The 18,586-nt window shown below is 43.8% G+C and overlaps 1 protein-coding gene across 2 annotated transcripts in view; it reads left to right on the forward strand.

Moving 5' to 3' along the window:
- OCA2 (OCA2 melanosomal transmembrane protein) overlaps nucleotides 1-18,586 on the forward strand; it is a 698,229-nt gene that overhangs the window by 542,629 nt on the left and 137,014 nt on the right. For both annotated transcript variants that reach the window (XM_073614631.1, XM_073614632.1), the window contains 2 exons: nucleotides 3,165-3,312; nucleotides 3,504-3,561. In XM_073614631.1, coding sequence (XP_073470732.1) covers nucleotides 3,165-3,312; nucleotides 3,504-3,561 — 206 coding nt within the window. The remainder of the gene's footprint in view (nucleotides 1-3,164; nucleotides 3,313-3,503; nucleotides 3,562-18,586) is intronic.

Consider the following 18,586-nt stretch of genomic DNA (forward strand, 5'->3'; position numbering starts at 1 on the left):
ACCCTTACCCCAACAGGTGGACCACTTGATCAAAAAGCGTTCAAAAGCGCTTGTTAAAAATGATTCCAGCCCTCCATACGTATACAATAATAATAAGTGATGGGTCGCTCCAATAAGATCCATCTCAGAGTCATATGGCACAGATGTATGGAAACAGTCAAGAAGAAAGCCTCATTGTGCAGTATTACTAGCAAAGGTTTTTATAAAAAGGAAGCCAGAATACTCACAAACATGATATAAAAGATCGCATTTCAATCCTCATGGACTGTGATATTGTTTCCAACCAATAAGACGGTGACTAACGGATTGACCAGACTTCTCCCAACGTGTTTCGTCACTCAGACATCATCAGGGGCTGGAATTGTTTTCAACAAGCGCTTTTGAATGATTCTTGATCAAGTGGTCCACCTGTAGGGTAAGGGTCAGTGTGATTTCTCTCTTTTAGTGACCGATTTTCTCCCAGTACTCTTTTGTGTAGACCTGCATATGTTGTACTCCTTTATAAACTATATATACGTCTAAATGATATGGACTATTGAAAAAAGCATATGCGCTGCATTCATGTTTCATTGCTGTCTGTTAATATCTGTGTGTTTGTTTTTTTAATTGATTTTATGTTTTTACGCAGCGCGGGTGATTAGTGTTTTTTTTTTATTGTACAAACATTGCTTAGTCAGATTGTAACCTGTGTGGTGAGCTTCTAAAACAATTCTTTTTATCAATGTGCACATCATGGGAGGTGGTCGGTGTCAATGTTTGTCAAATACACAGTTGATTTGATATACTGGTTCAGGAGGGGGGCCACATACGCACCTCCCCCCCCTTTCCTGGTCGGGCTGCATGCTCGGATAAAGGGCCGGACATAGAATTCCTAGGGGACCTCATGGACTTTTTTTTGTAGAATCCCCTGTAAAATATGGACTCAAAAGGGTCTGGTATGTATTGGGGGGGGGGGACTGTGTGCATTGCTGGCTTCCCTTTTTAAAAATAAACCACAGACAGGCCCTTCCAAAGGGCCCCCAAAATACATAGCGGACCCCTGGCCGATGGGTTTCATCCATTTTTTTAAAAAGCAGGCAACATTTTTTGGCAATTTAAAACAGAGAATTATCCCCCCCCAGGCATGTTATGTAAATGAATTGGGAGTTTTTAATGTTTAGTTGTATGCACATTAAAAATCACTGCTCCTGGCTGGATTTAATTTTTTGATACATTTTCTCCAGGGCAATGCCCAGATTTGCAGATTTACAGATTTACAGATTTGACTCCCACATATTTCAATGGGGTTTGGCACCAAACATCTTTGACATTCACTGAACCCTGCTTGAGCCAAACCCAAGGCACTTCAGCTTATCCCTAGTGATCATAAGATTGCATTTATTTAGAAGAGTAATTCTAGCAGTAACTTGCATAGATGGGAACTCTTCAGACCTGGCCAGGAGACTCTGGCTAATCCGTATGGAAAGTATGTCCCCTGGCCACTGGAATTCCCTTAAACACAACTTGCAACTAGGTGACCGGAGTAGTGAGGTCTCTGTCACTATACCAGTTGCACAGGGGGCTGAAGGAGGAGCTAACACTGCTGGAGAAGAGGAGAGCCAGGAGAAAATTGTATATGGCTAAAAGGGAAAATATTACTGGGAGGAGTAAAAGTAAAGAGGGGCTGTAGAGGTTGTCCCTGAATTTTATTACCCATTAGTTGCCCATCTGTTTCATGTATATAGATATTACTACCTTTGTTTTAACTATGTATTGCAATAATTGCCTAAATGTGTGTATTTTTTTTTTTTTTTTGTGTATGAGTGTGTTATATATATATATATTATAATAAAAATTTTATTTATTTTGCATTTTTCAAAATATCTGTTAAATTAAGTGAATCTGGTCATCAGAAGCATTCCCATGAAGGATCTCTTTTTCTGATCACATGTTCTTTTCCAACACAAATACATGTGTAAGACAGATACAGTCTGAAAAACTTTGCGATATTCTGGTACACCTATTGTACAACAATTTGGTCAACACAGTCAACAGATGTTAATTTTATTGTGCATCTGCTGAATGATATGAAATATAGTCCAAACGACTGATCATCAAATATTTTGACACCAGAATTGCCACAGGTCAATTCTTTTCATATATTGGTAAATCTGTGCCAAAAATTGTAATTTGCAACTGGGAATATTTTTTACTTCACACATGGTCATATTTGCTACAGATTTATGTAAGCGTATTCACATTTTCTAAAGATTAACAGTGTAGTGTTCTTACCTGACTGGATTGTATTTAAGGCAGGCTCTTGCACTACATAATTGTTACATTTTGTGATATTTTGACTCAAATCTGAATGTTGCCAGGAAATGTATATAGTTTTTGCTTGTATTTTCTTTTGTACAGGATTAATAAATGAAAACTTTATATAGCTTTTATTTCTTTTTTTTTTGGTGGATAAGGATGATGTTAACCTCTTTCCACCTGCCACCCCTTTACCTGGGTCTTAAGATGGAGGCAGCACAAAGTGGTCACATGATCAGGAGCCCCATCTTTACAGCTTTTGATCATAACTAGAGACTGTTAGCTGTCAGCGACTGCTTATTCACTGCTCTCAGCAAAGGAACCTCATCCTCCTTGGAAGCATATGTACAGTGTGCGGCCATTAAGGCCCACCCTTTTTGTGAAACCAACAGTCAGAGGCAAAGGACATCAGGTATCACACTTCTGTTTCAAGGCTCTGGAAGTACACTGCAAATTTCTCTATCATTACAAAGCATTCTCTTATTGAATGAGGTGAAGATCATGATATCACTCACTCCACCTTGTCCAATCAAAGAGGGCTTTGCATTCATTAATACAAATGCAAGGCATTCTTTGAATGGACACTGTTAGGCAAGCAACCCCCTCTGGTTACTATGCAGAAAGGAAGTAGCTTGGCTCATCCCCCCGAAGACTCTAGCTTTCACAGAGGCCAATAAGCTATCGCATATACAAAACCTACACTGTGCCAAGCTGTCTCAATGGAACTATGTAAAATATGTCATCCCTGGAGACAGAAGCAGCATAGCAGTGCATACAATTTGTGTACAGTTCCTAAAATGCTCTGTATTACTGAAAGCATTAACTTCAGACTGTTAAACTTTAAGGTTTTTTTTTTTTTCTCCTTGTAGAAATGAAACATGAAATTCATGTTTGGAAGTCAACTGCACAAAGGATTAATCCTGCTAGTCGTGAAGAGACTGCAGTTAAGTGTCTCCTAATGCAAAAAGTTTTGACATTAGAGAGCTTGTTGAGGAAAAAACTTAAAACGTTTCAAAGGTGTGTATTTAGACGTTAAAATGTGGAAAATCTTTTGAATAATTCGGTCTTTTGTAAACTCATTGCACCATAGTTTAGAATACACACAATTCTATGTAATATTTCATAACTGGTCTCTCTAAATTAGATTTTTACAAAATTGTCTGAATAATTTTTTTTTTGTTTTTTTTTTTTTTTTTTTTTTTTTTTAGACAAATTTCACAAGAAGACAAAAACTGGGAAACAAATATTCAAGAGCTACAAAAGAGAGTACGTATTGTTCTGATTTGGTTGATGAGACTTTTGCTTTCTAATTTAAAGATGCCTGCAAAAACATATACATATTTCTCTGTCCAGCTTCTAGATTAGTGTTGTGTTTTAAACAGTTTAAGCATGGTTAGCACTTGCATGATTACAATAGTTTTTTTAGAATTCTGCTGACAATGTTACCGAGGTATGGTTATCTTAGTTTTATGGTAAAATTGTTTACTCATCCTATATGTAATATTTGAATTTGAACATTTGTAAAACCTAGAGTTTTTGTTAGGACCATAGGAGGTTAACAGTGTACTGGAGAGCAAGTCAAACATTTCAATTAAAATATAACTACAGCCAAAATGTTTTTTTTTTTTTTTGTTATCTTACTCGACCAGAGTGTATAGTCAGTTTGGAGTATACTATATTTATATGTTGACATTATTTTTAAGTTTACAGTTTTTATCATGAATCTTTTTGCCTCGGCTCTTTGCTTTCGCCCTCCTGTCTGTTGCCCTGGACAAGTTTGATTTCATTCAGAGCAGGGTTATTATAGCTACATATGTTATCATGTATATGTTTCTTTTAGTTAACCTCTTACCTATGAGTGTGCCCAGTTCTTTCACTGGGGATGTAAGCTTTTGATGACCCTGCCGGCTGATTATGTGTAACCTGTTAGTACCATGTTCCGCAGACTTATTCTCTAGAGTGAACATGTTCTTACAATGGCAAAGACTAACGTTATTGTTGCTATACTATCGGTTACAAAAAGCATTGTTTTTGGTTAACCTGTTGCAGGACCTACTCTGACTCCAATATTTAGACCCCCCCCCCATGGTTTGTAGACCCCCTCTTTTTAACATAGTGTAGCAGAGTGTCCCAGAGAGAAACTGGAAAAGTACTGTTTGGGGTTTATACATCTCCCAGGCTCCTCTCATACACCTACAGGAATCTCTGATCCACGATCCAGTTCAGATCCTGGTACTCTTGCCCCAGGCCAATTTATGCTCTCAGCCTGGGAAAATCAGACAACTCCTGTCTGAGAGGAAGAGGTTGGTGAAGGCTAACACAATATATATGTGGAAGCTGACAAGCTGTAGGCTTGCTCAGCCTGGTAGTAAGGGCCTGTATTTGTGTAAAGTTAATGCCGAGACACGGCTAGATTTTTGTTTTGCTATTATTTTTCCTATTTGTTTTCCGAGACCCTGTATAGCACTTGGATATAGACTTGTAAATATAAAAAAAAACAAAATGGAAGGCGCACTCACCTGTGTATTACCAAAAAACATTTATTAAATAATAAAATCAATACAAAGTGGGTGCTTACAAAGTGGCAACTATCAATGAGCTGTAAAACCACACAATGTTGAGCAGTGTGGACACATGTGCCGTGTTACATCAAGGGGTAAAGGATGACACGTTTGAGGCGCACCCCCTTCCTCAGAGCTAAGCTATGAGCTAACAAAAGCACTGTGCCAACAGATTGGTGCTGTACAGGAACAAATGCAGAGGCTGATTGAACAGCTAGCCACTGTTGCAAAAGCGCATGGGAAAACCCTGACTGATGTGAAGACGCTGGTGCAGTGGTCACCTGCTAAAATTGATGATGTTGGAGACCAGCCCTCAGCCATCTATGTGTATTGCTTCTCCAAGATGTCTGCAGATGATGACCCAGAGGCCTTTTTGCTGACTTTTGAATGGACCGCTGAGAGCAAAGGTTGGATTATAACCCAGTGGGCTGGACTGGTAGCCCTTGATGCCTTATGAGGAGTTTGAGTAATCTCCATTAGCAACTGCTAATATTTGTATATAGATGTGTGTGTATATATATATATAGTTTCGGATAAGAAATAAGAGTAGCGTGTATGTAATATTGTTTCAGTAAGGGGTTAACTTAGCTAGATGTAAATATATGACAGGCTTTGCCTGAGAAGATCTAATTCATTTAACAGTTCCTTTTGATTTGCAAGAAGGTTAGGTGTGGATATGTTATGGGAGACGCTCTGCTATTTACCTGTTGTAATATTCAAAGGCAAGGAAGAGATACCATCTGAGTGTGTAGGCTTGACAGGGCAAAATTCATTAGCTAAGATAAAGGCTTTGTATTCCTCTTTGTTAACCAACCATTTATCCATTTCAAAGGGTGTTTAATATGCTTAGAATATTTCTTTGATCTGTTCGGGAATGGACAATTTGCCCCAGCTAAGGCCTTGCATAGTTATGTGCCCCATTCAAGAGAAGGTGATGACCTCCTCTTTAATTAATATCTCTGCAAATGAATTATCACTAACTCATTAATCCAAGAGAGGTGCTATTGAGGGGCTGAGCTATGCTAAGTTAAGGGAAGAAGAAATTGTCCAATCTTGGAGCCGATACGCCCGGAGGGAGTAGAGGGTTAACAGAATACCCAATTAGAATGGTCCTGTTCAAGTCAATGAGAGATGGGCCCATAAGAGTAGTCCCCAAAGAGTGAGGAGAGAGATGAAACTGACCTGGGCCCAGAACCATTAATAGAGGTAATTATCAGAGCATCTCCCAGCACTTAAAGGTATACCTGCTTGTCATATGTTTGTTTACTATTTGTATTGTGATGAATATACTCTGTATTCTTGTATTTTAACCTAATATTTCCTCCCTTGCTTAAGACTATAGATATTTTCTGTGTCTTAGATTAGACTTTTAACGATACTTTAATAAATGTTATTATGTTAAAGCTTCTGGTCAAAAGAATTCTCATTTAACCCACATCATATCTTGTGATTAATAAATCATAAATATAGAGTTTAAAGGTTAGTACCCTCTTACTGGAGAATCGCAGAAGGCCTACTATGATCTGGAAACGGCTGAGTGTTAGACATGTGCGATTCGTTTCGTATGAATCGAAAATTTGTATGAATTTCCGAAAATTCGTACATTCGGAAGCATCCCAAATACGAATTGCTATGCTTCCGAAAGTTATATGAAATACGAAATTTTGTTGATGAATATTGGATCCAAATTCCGTTACAACGGAAACGTGACTGGTGTTTTGTTGACCAATCAGAGGTTTTCTTCTGCTGCTGAGTGAGGGTTGGGAAAATGACCTTTTTTAATATGGGAGTGGGAGACTGAATCGGACAAAATAAGAATGTTCGTTAATATTGTTCTATTATTGTCATAAAAATTACGATTATTTGTTATGATGAAGTTAAAAACCCAGGAAGTCGGCACAGCACAGGGATGGTGGGAGCCTCTCATAATGAGCACAGCACAGGGATGGTGGGAGTCCCTCATAATGAGAACAGCAGGGGTACAGCCCCAGGAGGAAGTCAGCACAGCACAGGGATGGTGGGAGCCCCTCATAATGAGCACAGCAGGGGTACAGCCCCAGGAGGAAATCAGCACAGCACAGGGATGGTGGGAGCCCCTCATAATGAGCACAGCAGGGGTACATCCCCAGGAGGAAGTCAGCACAGCACAGGGATGGTGGGAGCCCCTCATAATGAGCACAGCAGGGGTACAAACCCAGGAAGTCAGCACAGGGATGGTGGGAGCCCCTCATAATGAGCACACCAGGGGTACAAACCCAGGAAGTCAGCACAGCACAGGGATGGTGGGAGCCCCTTATAATGAGCATAATGAGTCCGACGACTGCCATATTGAGAGGTATTTTTTGCTTTTTAAATTCATCATAATGAACGTTCGTAATGGAAAGCACCTAACAGGCTGCAGGTGACCCTGCCTCTCTATTCAGCTCTCCTTCCACTCTGTAACATGCGCTCTCTACCACTCCTTCTGACAGTTGTCCCCTCTCCTCAAACTCTTACTGTTCTGTTCTCGCTACACGTTTGCCCCTGGCGTGTATGTAGCTCAACATACAGCTTAAACCTTGAATCCTAAAATAACCAGACTGTCTGTAACTTTGGATCTTTATTACAATGAACAGGTGGTGGCAATATAAGAATAGGATATACATGTGCGTGTATGGTGAAACTAGAAATAAACAGATAAATGAACATATAAGAAATACATAAACAAATGTCCACTAGGTATACAGGTAAACAATCTTTAGCATACCAGCGATGCTGCCTTAGAAGGACCAGGATTTTCCTAGGAAACGTGGTGCAGGCTTAGCTGGTTACATGCGGTCTGTCTCAATAGAGAAGATGAAAGAGTTGTAATAGGAAGTGGAGCTAGTTCCCAGTGATATGACAGGAAATGTGTATTAACCATAGAACACTGCCCATCAATAGTATTTTGTTAAGAGTGGCATCCAGTGGACAATGTTGGTATTGCAAGCCCAGAAGATATTATTTTTCCTTATAGGCCAGGGCATGGCACTCCCCGTCTGGTACCATCAGATTCCACTATTTATACCTCCGATGACAACAATAAAATTAGTTCAGAAACTGATCTGAGTAACAACTTTGTCTCCTTGTTTCTATGAATCTTGACTTCCACTTTTTTGACCTTTCCATCCTCACTTGGAAAGGTGTTGGTGATGAGACCCAAAGGCCACTCATTTCTTTGGGACTGACAGTCCTTAACAAGAACAAGGTCTCCTCCTTTTAAGTTGGGCTTGTTGTCTTGCCATTTAGTACGTGGTTGTAAAGTGGAGAGGTATTGCTTCTTCCACCTGTCCCAGAAGGTATTTGCCAGACATTGTACTTGTCTCCACTGGTGCAAGTATAAGTCTTTAGTGATGAAATTCCCGTGAGCAGCACTGATTACTCCAGTTTTCTGTGTAAGGATACAGTCGATCTCCTTAGCATAGGCTTCATGCTGTACAGTGCGGATGATAAGATTCTGAGACTGCTGGAGCTCTAATGCTGAATTGATCCTTTGACAATGATGCCATCCTTTGCGGTCACAGCTGTTTGAGTCACCTTTGAAAGAGTGAGCTATATGGGTAAGACAAGAAATAGCTCGAACAAGTACCTTCCATTTTGAGAATCTGTTAAATCTGTTAGATTTAAGCTGGCAGTCTGAAATGTTGAGATCTCAGGACGGATGTCAGTATCTGAGTCTGGATCTACTAGTTCAATAGTGTCACTCTTAGGAACAGTCTGTTCTGCATTGTACAAGAATGCAGGTCCTGTAAACCACGTTGCCTTTAAGGTTACATGCAGCAAAGCTCTTGTAGCATGGTCTGCAGGATTATGGTGAGTAAGTGCGTAGCGCCATTGTGTTGGACGAGTGGATCTCCTAATCCTCCACACTCTGTTGTTGACGTAAACATAGAAACGTCTGGTCCCGTAGATGTAGCCTAGCACTACCTTGCTGTCATTGTAGAGCTGGATATCTTTGAGGTCAATGTCCACCTCTGAGGTTATTAGTTCTGCTAGTTGAACAGCTAGTACTGCAGCACAAAGTTCTAGCCTAGGTACAGTGTGCTCAGGGTGTGAAGCTAGCTATGCCTTGCCCATGATGAATCTCATGTGGCATCGTGCTGTAATGTTGACAGTTCTTAAGTAGGCCACAGCAGCTTGATAGAAGCATCACAGAATATGCTAAAGTTTTAGCTCTGTGTCTTTGTAGAGGGTACGGGAGCATATGGGCGTGAAACATGGAGATCAGATAAGACTGATAGAGAGTTCCCCCACTCTACCCAGGAGTCCCTCTTATCAAGGGGTAGTGGGGCATCCCAGTCGGATGTTTCACGAATCAAGTCTCTAAGTAGGGCTTTACCTTGAATTGTAACAGGTGCCGCAAATCCTAATGGATCGTATAGGCTATTGATTGTGGACAAGACACCTCTGCAAATGAAGGGCCTTTCTTCTCCGTTTATTTGGAAGGTAAAGGAATCAGATTTCAAGTCCGAAAGCAGACCTAGACTGCGCTGTACAGGTAAAGAGTCTGTACCTAGATCTAAGTCCCTTAGATCATTAGAATGGTATTGAGCAAGGAAAGCTTCCATTACCTCTTTGCTGTTGGAAGCAATCTTGTGAAGCCTGAGATTAGAACAAGCAAGCATTTCCTGTGCTCTTTTAAGAAGACAGATTGCCGAAGCACTGGAAGGTAAGGATTTCAAACAGTCATCTACATACAAAACAATTCATAGAAAGATTTTTATCTGAGCCATACTCAAGTTCACCTTCTTGGGCGGAGTCCATAGATAGCGACTGCAGGTGAAGGCTATTGCCAAAGATGTGTACCCTTAGGCGATACTCTGAGATGTCTCTAGAAGGGTCATTGTCTCTGAACCAAAGGAACCTTAGGAAGTTTCTGTCTTCCCCTCTGACCAGGAAGCAATGTAACATCTGTTGGATGTCAGCTATGAAGGCAATAGAATCTTTTCAGAAGCGTAAGAGCACTCCCAGGAGTTTGTTGCTGCGGTCTGGGCTTGTCAAGAGGACATCGTTCAAGGAGACACCCTTGAATTTGGCACTAGAGTCAATCACTACTCTGATTTGACCTGGCTTTTTAGGATGGTACACTCTGAATATAGGGAGGTACCAACACTCAGAGTCTTTAAGGGTGGGAGCTATCTCGGCATGACCAAAGATCTTCCCCATGAAAGAAAAGATGTTCTCTCATCTCTGGCTTTTTTTGTAAATTACGTCTAAGGGAAGTGAAACGTTGTATCACTTGTTCTCTGTTATTGGGTAAGTGTTGTCTCTGTGGTCTGAAGGGAAGAGATGCGACCCAGCTGTTTGTGCTATCTTTGACTAGTCCTTGTTCCATTATTTCTAAGAAGAGTTTGTCCTCAGTAGACATTGCAACACGATTGTCCTCTTTAATTCTTTGAAAGACTGTGCACCCTAAATGGTTTCGGTAGCTGTCACAGGCAAAGTTGTCACTAGTGGGGCTTGTGAAGGGACAAGACAAGTGGGTGGTGTAGGCTGATTCCTTAACAAGGAAATGGTTGTGGCATGGCTGAAAAAGAGAGGGACGCCCATTCTCTAGGGAATTTTTGAGCATGCTGCTAACAGAGTTAGGTTTGTGCACGCTTCCTAGACAGACATCTCCTATGGTGACCCATCCGAAGTCTAACCTCTGAGCATAAGAAGCGTTGTTGGGACCATTAATTTGAGCTCTTGATTTGTGGGTTCATAAGATATCTCTCCCAAGGAGTAGGATAATCTGAGCCTGAGGGTCAAGTTCTGGTATCAGATGCGCTATGCGTTTCAAGTGTGGATGATGAGCAGCCACATCTGGTGTAGGAATTTCAGATCTATGGTCAGGGATCTGGTTGCATTTGATAAGAGTTGGCAAAGACGAGCATGATTGTCCGCCAATGGACTCGACTTGGTAGCTGGATGCTCTCCTCCCTGCTGTCTCCACTATTCCTGCACAAGATTTAAGGAGTAGGGGATGCTGGGGCCTTTAATGCCAAAGATGTCAAACAAGGTTGAGCTGGCTAATGACTTGTTACTTTGGTCATCCAGAATTGCGTAAAGCTTAATAGCTTTGTCTTTTTGGCCTGCTAGGTAGACTCTGACTAGGCAGATTTTGGAGCAGAACCTGCCACCTATGAGTCCTTTGCAGATCTCTGTACATTGTGAAGTGACCTCTGGGGCAGTTGTAATGGTGTGCTCTTCCTCCCCGTCATGCTCACTAAGGCTTAGAGTGTGTTGAAAAGTCCATGGGGCAGGCCCAGGATGTAAACCTGTGTTGTGATCTGAGCTGTCACATTGTGTGCATTTTAAACTGACCTTACAGTCCTTGGCGAGGTGAGATGTTGAAGAGCAGCACCTGTAGCAGATGTGGTTCTCCTTGAGGAAGGGCTTGCGGTCCTGCAGGGTTTTCTCTCTGAAGGCTCTGCATTTTAGGAGAGGATGTGGCTTCCGATGCAAGGGACAATGCTTGCCAGGATCTTTGACTTTTCCAAGTTAGAGAAGCTGGTAGACCTGTGAAAAGAATCTGGAGGAGTCACGTTAGTTTTGTGTGCTGCTACTGGAGGTTTGCGAGGGTTAAGTCCTGAAGGAGCAGCACATGACATTGTAAAATCAAAACTTGGATCATTTCTTGTTTTAGCTTGTTGACAAAGTCCACAAAAACAGAAAATGTAGGGAATGGAACATAATGCTGCCTTTTAAATCAGGATCCATGTGTAATCCACTGCTCTTGCAAGTTGTAGGGTAACTTTTGTACAATGGGGTTGACACCTCTGGCTGTGCCAAGGAATGCAAGTCCTTGTAAGTCCTCCTCGGATTTAGCTACTTGAAGTTCCATTAGCAAGTCACTTAGCTCCCTAAGTTTCTGGTAGGCTTTATTAAGTATTTTGGGGAAGTTATGAAGTCTTTTGAATAGTGCACTTTCTACTGCTTCTGCTGAACCATAACGCTCATCAAGTCTATCCCAGATCATTTTAAGACTAGTCTGGGTGGTTTATATTTATTGTCCTGATTCTCCTGGCGTGCTCGGCAGACTCATTTCTAAGCCATTTGATCAGGAGGTCTATCTCTTCACTGCAAGACAAACCTAAGTTTTGGCATTTTGAAAGGAAGACCACCAGGCTCTGTAGCTTTTAGGGTAGTCATTAAACTTTTCATGTCCTTTAATGACTAACTCACGTTGTGCAAAAAACCTTGCAAAGTCTATGGTGGCTTGGTTAGCCTGCTGTGTGTTGCCATGATGAGATGGCTGTGTGTAACCATACCTTTTGAGGGTGTCAAGCCGGCCTCTGTCGTACCGTTATGACTTGGACGTTAATTCTGGAGGATGATTAGAATGCTCTGTTATCTCACGTGTAGGGAGTCTGTCATAGGAGGCATCACTTTTACATGGATTTCTCCTGTTTGCAGGCTTGAGACTTGTCGCTGACTTGAGGCGGTACCATGTAGTGTCTTCGGCTTGTCTATTTGACGTCATCTTTGTCACTGCTTGGCTTAAGATGTTGATTGATGTAATCTGAAGTTCTTTGTAGAGAATCTTGAGTTTCAGCTTCTGGGTTGAGAATATTGCTGCATCTACTGCATTCACTACTCGGGTATACAGCTAATTTTAAGGCTCTGCTTCAGCTATGGCGGCTGCTGCTTCCTTCTCTACAGAGAGTTTCTCTAGGGCTACTTCTAGGAGGGCTTCCTTGGCCTCTTGCTGCACTTTCTCTGTTTTAAGCCTCACTTTCTCCTTTTTAATCTGCATTTCTTGCTCAGCAAAGGCTGCTCGGGCCTTGGCGGCTTCAGCTTTTGCATGTGCGATAGCGAGTGCATTGCTTGTGTAGGAAGATCTAGAGGAGCCGAAAATTTGGGACCTTGTCTTGAGTGAGGATGCCTGGCTATGTGACATGTTGCTTGCAGGAATGCTTGACTGTGTAGAGACTGCTGTATTGCTATATGCAGGTGACTGCGCTGACAGGGTAGCAGGCCTCTATGTAGTCACTGTCCTAAATCCCACTTGCTGGATAGCCACCGTTTCACTGTTCTGTTCTCGCTACACATTTGCCCCTGGCGTGTATGTAGCTCAACATACAGCTTAAACCTTGAATCCTAAAATAACCAGACTGTCTGTAACTTTGGATCTTGTCACGGAACGTCCCACACTCCGCTTGAGTGCTTCCATCAGTATACCACTTCCTCCCAGTCTGGAAATAGATATCAGATATTCCAGCCGCTCACAAAGCACAAAACAAGGCAGGACTTGCTTAGCTGCTAACATGGACTGTTTTATTATAATCAAAATTACAAGTCTTTATATATCGTTAGAGGAGGTTCCCCCCCTCCTGCTCATGTTACTCTAACAATATGACTGTAACCTAATTAACATGAGCTAGTTTACTAAATCATTTACCCAGACTAGGTGACTCAGAGACATGACCTTTGGGTTTAAGTCTTTACGTCTCCTAGCTCATTGACTATTCAATACACATTACCATAAACATCAACACAGGGTTAATTAGAACAAACAACAATGCGTGGAATACCCTTAGAAGCTGTGGTAAGCCAGAATAGACTCATTTACATTAAGCACATTATAGCAGACAACAAGACAGGTAGTTGAAGTTGATGATATTAGCATCTCCTCACAGTATGAGTCCCAATAGTATGACTCGGTCACTATTGCTAATATGGCAAATACAGGGTTCCCAGAGTCTGTGTATCCTGGGGGACAAGGACCCGAAGCCAAAGTAACAACACCTCAAGGGTACCCCAAATGCTAGGGCCCATAATCTGTAGGCAAGAGGCTGACATTCAGTCCCCTCCAAAAGCCTCTGTCCCGGGTGAGTCTGTCACATTTCTCCCCCATCAAAAGTTGACTAACAAGGTCCCAGACCTCCACCTGGTCTGGACATGCATTAGTCAGGCAGAGTGAACTCATAGTCTGTCCGCATGATCTCCTTTCTTGGCTGCAAGGAATAGTTGACCTCAGTAGGTGTGGGACAGAGGTCATTGACTCTGTCTGGCTGTCAGCGCTTCAGCTGGGTGGCTTTTACTATTCCATGGCTTGGCCTGTTGCTGGGCAGAGGGGCCCACTGTCCCAGTTCCCTAAAGCTGAGAAGAAACTGTAGGTGCTAGGCAGAGGCCAGCAGCGCTCTGCCCTGTTGCCAGCGATTCAGCTGGGAGTAGCAGCTCCACTACATCAGCTTGTTGCCGGAGAGAGGGGCCGACTGCCCTGGCTCCCTGGATCTACACAGTTGTTGCCGGTGCTGGGCAGAGGTTGGTAGCACTCTGCCCAGTTGCCAGCACTTCTGCTGGGGACTTCACACCTTGTGCTCCGGCTAACCATTGGGGCAGTAGGTTGGATTCCTCCACTCCCAAACTGTGTAGCTGCCATTAGGGGGGGTGAGCCGGCTGCTTCCTGTTCCATTCCCTCATCTGGCTGCTGGGTCGACATGTCTGTGGTACTGTCTCCCAGGTGCACGGCTCTTTGCTGGGGAGGAAAGACCGCTTCCTCCACCCTGGCCAACTGTTGGGAAGGGACAAAGAATGCCTCCTCTCCTTTCTGCCCCTGTATCTGCTGCTGGGAAGTGATTGCCACCTTCTCACCCTGTGGGGCAGAGGTCTTGGACCTTCTGGTGACCAGCACTTCAGCTGGGGAAGTTCCTTGTAATGCCACAGATACTGCTGTTGGTGCTGGGCAGAGCACAGTGAAGTCTGGCCCTAATACCTGCTCTTCTGCTGGAGGCTCATCAGGTTGTTCTTCCTCAGCAGAGAAGTCTATTAAATCCCCTGTCTCTATAACTGGTGTCTGGGGATAGAGGTTCACCATCTCCTGTCCATGGAACTCAGAAGATGCTATCGGTGCTGAGCAGAGCACAGTAAAGTTTGGCCCTAATACCAGCTCTTCTGCTGGGGGCTCACCCGATTGTTCTTCCTCAGCAGAAAAGTCTATCAAATCCCCTGTCTCTGCAACTGGTGTCTGGGGATAGAGGTTCACCATCTCCTGTCCATGGAACCCAGAAGATGCTATCAGTGCTGGGCAGAGGTTAGTAGAGCTCTACCCTGTTGTCAGCACTTCAGCTTTGGGGATGGCAATCTCCAGATTTTCCACTGCTGATTCTCTGGCATGCTGCTGGACAGGCACATTCCTCCATCCAAGATCATCCCATGCAGAAACAGGATCATCAAGGTCAGTCAGCACTTGCTGCATCCGCCATAAGACCTCCGCCTCCATAGCTGCGGGGGCAGGTTGGCAAAGCACACTATTACTCTGCCACATTGCCGACTCTTCAGCCAGGATGTCAGGGTTGTCAACTGGTATTTCCTGATAGACCCAGGCAAAGGGAGCCCAGCCCTGACACTGAGCAACATCTAGCAGCCGTCTGTAGGCAATCTCCAGCTCCCATTCCTGAAAGGCCAGAAACTCTATCTTCCAGTGCCCAATGCACTTCCGAGATGTTCAGTAGCCCTTCTCTGAAATCCATGATTTTGTCCAACCCCCCACTCCAAATCACTCCCAAAGTTAGGGTCCCCTGTCAGCTTCACATACAACAGTCCCAAGCCGCCGTAGCTTAAGCCTTCCATTGGGCTGTCATCCGCTATCCGGCAACATGCTCGGGATACATGCCACCGGAGGGCTCTGTAGCTCTCATCCAGCTTCATCTCTGCCCAGACCAGCCTGCTTAGTTCAGCTGTCTGCTCCTTATGCCGTTTTTATCCCAAAAACAGCACCCGCAATTCGTACTGTGGCCAGCACCTTTCCTGGATGGAGGGGAGAACTTTTCCCTGGTGACTGCTCATGGGTTAGCACTTCCTTCCAGAGTTCGCAGTGAATAGAATCACACCATCCCAGCAGGACCTGCTCTGATACTGGTCCTCTGTGCTGTCTCACAAACTCCTTCTGAATTCCTCTTTCATGGTGGCTGGTATCTGTACTTCTCCTCTCCTGCTATCTGAACCTCGGATTCAGGTGGAAGTTTGGATGTCCCAGACTGCAGGAAGCGTCCCGCTGCTTGCCACCAATGTCACGGAACGTCCCACACTCCGCTTGAGTGCTTCCGTCAGTATATCACTTCCTCCCGGTCTGGATATAGCTATCAGATATTCCAACCGCTCACAAAGCACAAAACAAGGTGAGACTTGCTTAGCTGATAACATGAACTGTTTTATTAGAACCAAAATTACAAGTCTTTATATACCGTTAGAGGAGGTCCCCCCCCCTCCTGCTCATGTTACTCTAACAATACAACTGTAACCTAATTAACATGAGCTAGTTTACTAAATCATTTACGCAGACTAGGTGACTCAGAGACATGACCTTTGGGTTTAAGACTTTACGTCTCCTAGATCATTGACTATTCAATACACATTACCATAAACATCAGCACAGGGTTAATTAGAACAAACAACAATGTGTGGAATACTCTTAGAAGCTATGGTAAGCCAGACTAGACTCATTTACATTAAACACATTATAGCAGACAAGACAGGTAGTTGGAGTTGATGATATTGGCATCTCTTCACAGTATGAGTCCCAACAGTATGACTCAGTCACTATTGCTAATATGGCAAATACAGGGTCCCCAGAGTCTGTGTATCCTGGGGGACAAGGACCCGAAGCCAAAATAACAACACCTCAAGGGTACCCCAAATGCCAAGGCCCATAATCTGTAGGCAAGAGGCTGACATTCAGTTGCCTCCAAAAGCCTCTGTCCCGGGTGAGTCTGTCACAGATCTTAATTACAATGAACAGGTGGTGGCCATATAAGAATAGGATGTACACGTGTGTGTATGGTGAAACTAGAAATAAACAGATAAATGAACATATAAGAATTACATGAACATAAACAAATGTCCACTAGATATACAGGTAAACAATCTTTAACATACCAGTGATGCTGCCTTAGAAGGTCCAGGATTTTCCTAGGAAACATGTGGTGCAGGCTTAACTGGCTCCATGCGGTCTGCCTCAATTAGGGATGAGCTTCGAGTTCGAGTCGAACTCATGTTCGACTCGAACATCGGCTGTTTGCCAGTTCGCCGAACAGCGAACAATTTGGGGTGTTCGCGGCAAATTCGAATGCCGCGGAACACCCTTTAAAAGTCTATGGGAGAAATCAAAAGTGCTAATTTTAAAGGCTTATATTCATGGTATTGTCATAAAAAGTGTTTTGGGACCTGGGTCCTGCCCCAGGGGACATGGATCAATGCAAAAAAAAGTTTTAAAAACGGCCGTTTTTTCAGGAGCAGTGATTTTAATGCTTAAAGTGAAACAATAAAAGTGTAATATTCCTTTAAATTTCGTACCTGGGGGGTGTCTATAGTATGCCTGTAAAGAGGCGCATGTTTCCTGTGTTTAGAACAGTCTGACAGCAAAATGACATTTCAAAGGAAAAAAAGTAATTTAAAACTACTCGCGGTTATTAATGAATTGCCAGTCCGACAATACACATAAAAGTTAATTGATAAAAACGGCATGGGAATTCCCCACAGGGGAGCCCCGAACCAAAATTAAAAAAAAAAATGATGTGGGGGGTCCCCCTAAATTCCATACCAGGCCCTTCAGGTCTGGTATGGATATTAAGGGGAACCCCGGCCAAAATTAAAAAAAAAAAAAAATGGCGTGGGGTCCCCCTCAAAATCTCTATACCAGACCTTTCTGGTCTGGTATGGATTTTAAGGGGAACCCCGCGCCAAAATTAAAAAAAAAAACGCGTGGGGTCCCCCCAAAAATCCATACCAGACCCTTATCCGAGCACGCAACCTGGCAAGCCGCAGAAAAAAAGGGGGGGGATGAGAGAGTGCCCCCCCTCCTGAACCGTACCAGGCCACATGCCCTCAACATTGGGAGGGTGCTTTGGGGTAGCCCCCCAAAACACCTTGTCCCCATGTTGATGAGGACAAGGGCCTCATCACCACAACCCTGGCCGGTGGTTGTGGGGGTCCCCCAGATCCCAGCCCTTCCCCTGTGTGAAATGGTAAGGGGGTACAAAAGTACCCCTACCATTTCACTAAAAAAAGTGTCAAAAATGTAAAAAATAACGAGACAGTTTTTGACAATTCCTTTTATTTAAATGCTTCTTCTTTCTTCTATCTTCCTTTGGTTTCTTCCTCCATCTTCTTCTTCTTCTTCTTCTTCTTCTTCTTCTTTTGGTTCTTATGGTTCTTCTGGTTCTTTCTCCGGTGTTCTCGTCCGGCACCTTCCTCCATAGCGTCGGCGTCTTCTTTCCTTCTCCTCGGGCCGCTCCGCATCCATGATGGCATGGAGGGAGGCTCCCGCTGTGTGACGCTTCTCTCTTCATCTTCTTCTCGGGCCGCTCTGCATCCATGATGGCATGGAGGGAGGCTCCTGCTGTGTGACACTTCGCCTCTTCTGACGGTTCTTAAATAACATGAGGGGCTGAGCCACCCGGTGAGCCTGCCCCCCCTCTGACGCATGGGGACTTCCCTGTGGCATTCCCCGTGAGGTCAGAAGGGGGCGGGGTTACGTAACGGGTGACCCCGCCCCCTCTGACGTCACGGGGAATGCCACAGGAAAGTCCCATCAAGTCACCGTGCATGAGAGGGGGGCAGGGTCACCGGGTGGCCCTGCCCCCCGTTATTTATGAACCGTCAGAAGAGGAGAAGCTTCACACAGCGGGAGCCTCCCTCCATGCCATTATGGATGCGGAGCGGCCTGGGGAGAAGAAGGGAAGAAAACGCTGACACCGCGGAGGAAGATGCCGGACGAGAACACCGGA

Source organism: Aquarana catesbeiana, linkage group LG02 (assembly GCF_042186555.1).
Source record: "Aquarana catesbeiana isolate 2022-GZ linkage group LG02, ASM4218655v1, whole genome shotgun sequence".
NCBI lineage: Eukaryota > Metazoa > Chordata > Amphibia > Anura > Ranidae > Aquarana > Aquarana catesbeiana.